The 7,469-nt window shown below is 47.4% G+C and overlaps 1 protein-coding gene across 1 annotated transcript; it reads left to right on the forward strand.

The window, feature by feature from the left end:
* The first annotated feature begins 2,372 nt into the window (after positions 1-2,372).
* On the forward strand, positions 2,373-6,037 carry CUNH20orf202 (chromosome unknown C20orf202 homolog). Its single transcript, XM_008052413.2, is given in 5 exon segments — positions 2,373-2,404; positions 2,580-2,645; positions 2,788-2,875; positions 2,878-2,955; positions 5,804-6,037. Coding segments are annotated over 5 exon segments (498 nt in total).
* Positions 6,038-7,469: the final 1,432 nt, after the last annotated feature.

Raw genomic sequence — 7,469 nt, forward strand, 5'->3', positions numbered from 1 at the left:
CTCTGTGGCGAATTCAAAGTCTCTGAGAGCGGGTGACATTGGATCATTTGGTTACCACCCACAACACAACTCCTCAGATACCAGTCTTCTACAAGCTACTGCACTCCCTCTTGCCCAGACTGTAGATGGCTGCCTTGGGCCAGGGCACTCAGCTCTGCTCCAGGCAGTTGTCCCACGATTACAGGGCCATGTGACACAAAGCCCGGCCAACCAGGAATCATTTCTGGCCCCTTGTATTCGGAAGGGGATGCAAATGTGGCAGACACCCTCTGTGTTTCTGACGAGTGGCAACTGAACCAGTAGAAACTGCACCCAAAATTGCGTCTGCATGTGGCGATCGAAATGCATCCCAGGCTACTAAACTTCAGGATACAAGACATGTGACGTTCCTTACAACTCAGTGAGCCTCCTTGTGCCTTTAAGGGAACGATGAGGCCCAAGTTCACACAGAAAGTTAGGTGGAACTGGAGTTAGAACCCCAGTGTCCGGACTCACTGCACGGTGGCCCTTTTCCTGCCGGGTGGGTTTTACATTTGGAAGGAACCTCTGGTCCCACCTCCAAGCCGGTGGAGTCCCTTCTTCAGGCTCTCTGATCATCCAGGCTCGGCCTCTGCACTGCACTGCACTAAGTGCCTACTGCTGGGAAGAACCCTAAGAACCTTTGTTAGGTCACACTTCCAGGGGGGCTTCCAGAATGTTAGATCAGGCCCTCTGGGGGTGTGGGTGTCTGGTGTGCAATCCAGTGCTGTGTGAAAGATGCAAAGAATTGCACAGAAGTTAGATTAGAAAATATAGTTTATTTAGAAAGTAACTAGGGAGAGAATACAGAAAGAGAGAGGAGATTCCCTTCCCCAAGGGAGGGGAGAAGGCCAAAGCTTAAGAAACATGGTGGCGGCCATAGCTCAAAGAATACATGGCCACACCAGAGTCTAGTAAGGTAACAGCGAATGCCTGCCCGTGATTGAGTCCCTTTAATCCTTCCCTTGGATGGGGAAAGGTCATTAAGGTGATTGGGTGGTGGTCTGTTCCATGTCATCACGAAGGGGCCAGGTAAGCACAGGTACTGACATCAGGTGATGGACTGCAGGCAGATGGGTGGGTTAGTGGCATGATTGTTGCCACGGTAGTGGGGTCTGTCTGTCACATAGGTCACGAAGGGCTGATTAGGTTAACTTGGGTCTTGTGGGTGAAGGCAAATACTTGAAATAAAAAAGCTAATTAGTAACATACTGGGGAGGGCGTTGTAAAGCAGCTATCACTAGCTACCTCTGAGAAACTGGTTTTGTCCTTGGCTTGTGATTAGAGGGTAAGTGAATTGCTAGAAAAATGTGAGATTTAGGCAATATTAAAATGGCTGCCCATCGGGTATATTAAATCCATGTTATGTTCTTTCAACCTCCTCCCTCTTAGCCTCCAGTCACCTCCTGGGTCCTGTACCCACCCCTGCCGTGGTTGTCTTCTGGGGCTACAATACATATACACTCTTTGATTTATAAACACTGTACTTCTTATTTCTATAAATTTTATTGAGTTCTTTTAAAAATATGCCTTCTTAAATAGTGTCTTTTTTGTATGATTCCAATTCTTTCCTGTATGCCTTTAATTCTTTTCAGAGTACTTTCATGATCTTCACCTGAAATTCTTGGGGAAAGAGGGGTCTTATCCTGAGATAGAGGGTATCTGCTGACGCTCACTTATGGTGGATGGGTCCCTTGTGTGTTTTGTCATTTTGGATTATTCGTCTTCGGGGGAACTTTATCCACAGATATTTTGTGTAGCCGGAATTGAGGGCAAGTCCTGCTAAAATGTGTTGGGTTTGTTTTGCCTGAAATTTTCCATCTTCATCTGGGGTCACTGTGCTAATTCTTGGTTTGGGATTCCTAGTTCATGTGGATAGAATACATTTATATTTAAAGGCCTGTGTTAGAAAAGATTCTATATATTTTTATTACTGCATTAATTTGATTCTCGTTTTTTTCCATTCACTACTAGGAAGTTAGCTCCAGGAAAGCAGGGTCTTTGTCCCTCTGATTTGGGACAATATCCCCAGGGCCTAGAGCAGAACTTGACACACAGTAGACAATAAGTATTTGGTGAAAGAGAGAGTTAGAGAATAGCCACTTCACAGTGTGGGGTGAAGAATAAGTCAGTGTCCCTTAGGACTGTGCTTGCCTGCAAGTAGCAGCGAGCTGGCAAGATGGTCACTATACTTCCAGGCATCAGTTCCACATCCAAGGCAGAAGGAAGGGGGAGGAAGTAGGAGCAAAGGGGGAACAGCAGTGACATTTTCCCTTTTGTTAGGAAGGTAAACATTTCGCTTGAAGCCCACCAGCAAATTCCTGCTTTGATCTCATCTGCTGGAAATGGGCCCCATGGGCATTAAAGAAACAAGGGAATTCAGAGAGTGAGCATTTTTCTTTACCTAGACTTTATAGATAAGTAAGGGAGAAAGGGGACTGGGACACAGGCGGGGTATCTGCCCCAAATGAGTTGTCCACATGCCTTATATGGAAAGCGCAAAACAAGCCCTCAGAAAGGGGCGCCTATTTCATAATAACCGTTCTTGTTACCACTTAAAGCTTTAAAGTCTCTGAAATCCTGTTGGTGTCAGATCTTCTTGGCTTCTGGAACCAGCAGGCACCGAGGTACCCAGACCCCTAATGGTCTCCCTCCTTCTTTATTCTTTTCAGAGCACTAAAGCCCTTTAAAAAAAAAAAAACCAAATTACATTTTTCAGTGTGAGTTACTTCCTGCTCTCATTAACTTCATTTTCAATGATTCAGCCAGAACTTGCTACCAGCCTGAAGGAGGCAGAGAACTGTACAAGTCAAAGATCCCACAGGCCCATAACCAGGTCAGTGTCAAGGCTACTCAGTCAAGGACATTGAGATGAAAACAGCCGAAGAGCCAACCCCGAATCTTGGGCAGACCCTGGAGTGGCTGAGAAAGGAGCTGGTAAGGTTTTGCATGTCTTTTTCCTTGAAGCCCCCATGACATGTTTTCCAGGGCTCTCTGGCTCCTGCTCCCAAGTGGCCCCCTAAGCCGGGGCAGAGGCTGCAGGTTGGGGTATAGGCCCTGCAGCCTCCCCTCTGGGACCAGCCACACAATGCCCAGTTGTGATCTCAGGTGTGGGGATAAGTAGGTCATGGCCTACATAGGAGGCGCTGGGTGTGGTGCTGGCCAGACTGGTTTTAAAATTGCAGTGTCCTGGGTATGTGCCCAGCTCTGCTGCTGAGTGGCCACTAGCGGTGGCTTTACCTCTTTGAGTCTCCGTCACCTCATCACAAAATGGGAATAATAATAATACCAGCATAGCAAGGGTTGTTTGTAAGGATTGAGTGAGAAGATACTTGTAATTCCCTTAGTATATCTTGGCAAATTGATGTTGGCGAGACATGGAATACATCCACTTTCTTAGCCTGGGTTCCCTAGAAGGCAGAGGCTCAGGCAATGATTGGGGAACTAGTGATTTATTTGGAGATGCAGGGGATCTAGGCCCAGCGTGGTGCAAGGAAAGAAAATAGGGAGTTGCAGCAAAGGCCAATGCTGTGCCAGGCAGTTATGCCAGGTATTGTGATACCAAGCTGCCACTGCTGCAGAAGAGGCCTTATGGGCACCCAGCTGGTCTCCCAGCATCTGGTGTACCTGCCACAGGACTTATCTGCAGGGGTTGAAGGAGGAACTTCCCCTTGAGGGAGAGAGAACAAAGAGGAAATTTACCTGCCCTGCTGGGTTCTGTCTGTGGGTAAGGTCTACCCCTTGGGGCACTGACGCTCCTGGACACTTGGCTCTGTGGCGGCTGCTCAGGAAGTTAGACTTTATGCCTTTCACGGTGGTGTTTGCACCAAGTCCAAAAACAGCGGGATGCTCCAAAGAGTGTGGGGACCCATCCAAGAGAAAGAAGGAGGCAGTTCGAGGAATCTGAGATGGGCTCTGTTTCCCAAGACACCCACTTCCCATTCTGGGGAAACAGACAGGATTGTCTAAAAATGACCTGTCTGGGTTGCCAGGCAACAGCTAACCCTGTCTTCACCTCAGAGGGAGGGACTGACCCGGTGAGGCTTCTCGTGGGACCAAGGGATTCCTGCAGCTTCTCACAGTTCACGGGCTTCTGGAACGGGGAAACCAGCCTTCCCCGTGTTCCCCTTGGGAGTGGGTGCTTGGGCACCTTCACATTGCCTCAGTGTGGGTGCCCATCATGATCTCATGAGCACGTACCCGGAGCTGGGGCTGGAGACCGGACAAAAGGACGTGTGGGGGAAACCCCAAGACTAAGAAAACAAAGACTGAACGCTTTCTGAGGAATTAGGCAGAGATGGCCCAGGACCACTGGCTTTGTGGTCTGTGGGGTCCTGGTGTTTCCAGGGAGGCAGTCTGCACCTTCACGCTTCCTCTTTCTAACTCTCTACTCTCCTGGCAACATTGTTAATGTTGAGCGGAAGACGCAGATGTGACTTCTCATTTGTAAAGTAATTAATTTGTCACAAAAAATTAAAGTACTATTTTCGGGCCTGACTTAGTGGCTCATGCCTGCAATCCCACCACTTTGGGAAGCCAAGGTAAGAGGATTGCTTGAGGTCAGAGTTCAAAACCAGCCTGGGCAACACAGCGAGACAGTCACTAAAAAAAAAAAAAAAATAGCCAGGGTGATGCGTGCCTGTGGTCCTAGCTACTCAGGAGGCTGAGGGAGCACTGGAGCCCAGGAGTTCAAGACTACCGTGAGCTATGATTGTGCTACTTACTGCACTCCAGCCTGGGCAACAGAGTGAGACCTGTCTCTAAAAAAAAATAAATTAATTAGTTAAAATACTGTTTGAATGGAGAAATAATGTTAATAAGTATCTTCTGTAAAGAGAAACAGAGTGGTTGAGATTTGTATATCCAATCACGTGCCACCTTGACCAGCTTTGGAGGGGAAAACTGGGAACTTTTCATGACGGCTGCCTCTGGGGAAGGACACGTGAGTTGTGGAACAGAGTGGGGTAGGGTGAGAGACCCTTTGTAATAAGAAACTCAATGCATGTTAATAAAATATTATTTACTTGAAATAGCTATTTTTCAAAGCAAATATTTCGTGAGAAAAGCAGCACTGTTTTACATTGTTGCAAATGTCTTTAGTGTCTGGCTTCGTGGAACATAGCTGATTCTCATATCAGCTTCTGCATTCAGTCTGTTGAGATATTACATGTCATTAGCTTCTGGAAAACTCCACCATATTCTCATAAGAAAATGAAATTGAAAGGAAACAATATCTCAGTACTGGAATGAAAGTAGTTTTGGCTGGGCGCGGTGGCTCAAGCCTGTAATCCCAGCACTTTGGGAGGCTGAGGTGAGAGGATTGCCTGGGTCCAGGGGCTCGAGATCAGCCTGGGCAACTTGGCGAGACCTCGTCTCTATACAATAAATCAAAAAATACAGGCATGTTGTCATGTGCCTGTAGTTCCAGCTATTTGGAAGGTTGAGACAGAAGAATCACCTGAGACCAGCAGGTTGAGGCTGGGATGGCTGTGAGCATGCCACTGCACTCCCACCTGGGCGACAGAGTGAGACTCCGACTCAAAAAAAAGAAAGTAGTTTTGACTTCACTGACCGCTGAAAGGTTTTCCAGTGGGCTAATGCCTCAGTGGCATAAAAGCCTTGAAAGGTGAGCGATTTACTTCCTCTTGTGTAGGGGAAGCAACGGAGGCTTTGGTGGACGTGGCCTCCGCGAGGTTGTGCAACACACAGGTGGGTCTGCCACTGAGACAGCAGTGGGCAGAGGCTCTCTGGGGCACATCCCTCACGGAATATTTCTCTCTCCTAGTCTGAGATGCAGATTCAAGACCAGAGACTCCTACTCACACTGAAGCACCTGCATAGTGTCCTGGAGGAGCTGCGTGTGGAGAGCGCCCCCTGGGAGGATGCCAGGTCCAGCGGAGGGACATCCCCCATCAGAGCACGTGTGGGCTCTGAAGGCAGGGGCTGCCAGCCTGTCTGCTCGAGGAGGCTGGCCCAGGTCCTCCAAGGGGAAGACAGCAGAAGAAGCTCCCTCCCTTAACTGGCCGGGGGACAACACCAGACTTGACCCCTCTCACCATGAGTCTAACCTTTGACTGTGATGTTTTGGGGGAACAGCATTGGAAGGGAAGTCAGGAAGCCAGAGCCGTGGGTTTACCTCTGCCCTCATCTGCTGGTGTCCCTGGATCCTGAGTCTCTGTTCAACCTGTGTCTCTGTTTTCTTTCTGTCCTTAGGGGTTTCTTTCCAAGGCACAAATAAGGTATTGGATGTGAACATGCTTTGAAAACACAGATATGCCACGGGGCTCTGGCAAGCACCATGGCAATAATTCTATCCTTAAGAATGTCTCACAAGGCAATTGTCAAAAGAAGGAACAAGCTGGATGTGCAATGATGGTTAGCAAGTGTTGCCATGATGGACCATCAAAACCCTTTGTAGTGACTTCATGGCTGTTTTCTGTCTTTCCACAAGACTTCCCATTATCCTTCATCTGATAACAACAGGCCTTATTGCCACCCTGGTCATAGGGATGAGTAGGCCTGACCAATTATACAATTCATACTTTCCCTAAAAGCATGATTGGCCCAATGGGTGGATGTGTGACTTAACAGAGCCAATCACAGTCCTTCCCTGGGATTGCTATCTGAGTGCTCTTTCTACAACAGTTACAAAGCTGAGGCTACTGGTGGCTATGTTTCCTGTTGGGTAAAGATTTATCTGCAGTAGGAAAGAAAGAGGCTAATATTCAAAGAGAAGTAGAGAGAGGGCCACACAATAGAGAAGAGTGCTGGCTCTTTTTAGTCCCTGCTTTTGGGCTCTAGTGTGTGAGTTACCTCCTGCGTTCTTTCCACGAACTAGACCCAGTCAAGTCCACCAACATCACCCACAGCCACACACACAAATTTGTTTTGCTTAAGCTGATTTGAGCAGGATTTCCCTCATTTGCAACCAAAATGGTCCCAAGGGATACAATCTAGATGTTCAAAGAACGAAAGAAGAGAAATTGTTAAGAAAATGCCATGTCCTGCATTCAGGGTTTGTGACAACACCCTCTGGACAGCAGGCAACAAGGCTCATGACACAGCAGAGACACTCCATGGTATGGGGTGCTTACTGGAAAATTGCATCTGCATAAAAGGAAGACTGAAACAGAAAAGGTGAAAACAAAAAAGCCATGGTGTTAAGATGGTCTGTTATTGGTAGGCCTTCTTGTTTTTGAAAATCTTCCTGTATGTGTTAGAATATCATTTTTTGTGGCTTTGAAAAAGTAAATTGATTGCACACAGAGGCAGAGGGGGAGGGGTGCATTATAAGTACAATGTTTGAAGTCAGAGAAACCTGGGGTTTTTATATAATATTTGACAATATGCAAAATACCTGTTCTATGATGCTGGGTTTGGGTCCCAACAAACCACATTTCCGTGTTGCCAGCTGCTCCCTGTTAGACCTTGTTAGACTTTGCCAATAAGCA

This window comes from Carlito syrichta, unplaced genomic scaffold (genome assembly GCF_000164805.1).
Source record: "Carlito syrichta isolate Samal-C Ts95f unplaced genomic scaffold, Tarsius_syrichta-2.0.1 Scaffold274096, whole genome shotgun sequence".
Classification (NCBI taxonomy): domain Eukaryota; kingdom Metazoa; phylum Chordata; class Mammalia; order Primates; family Tarsiidae; genus Carlito; species Carlito syrichta.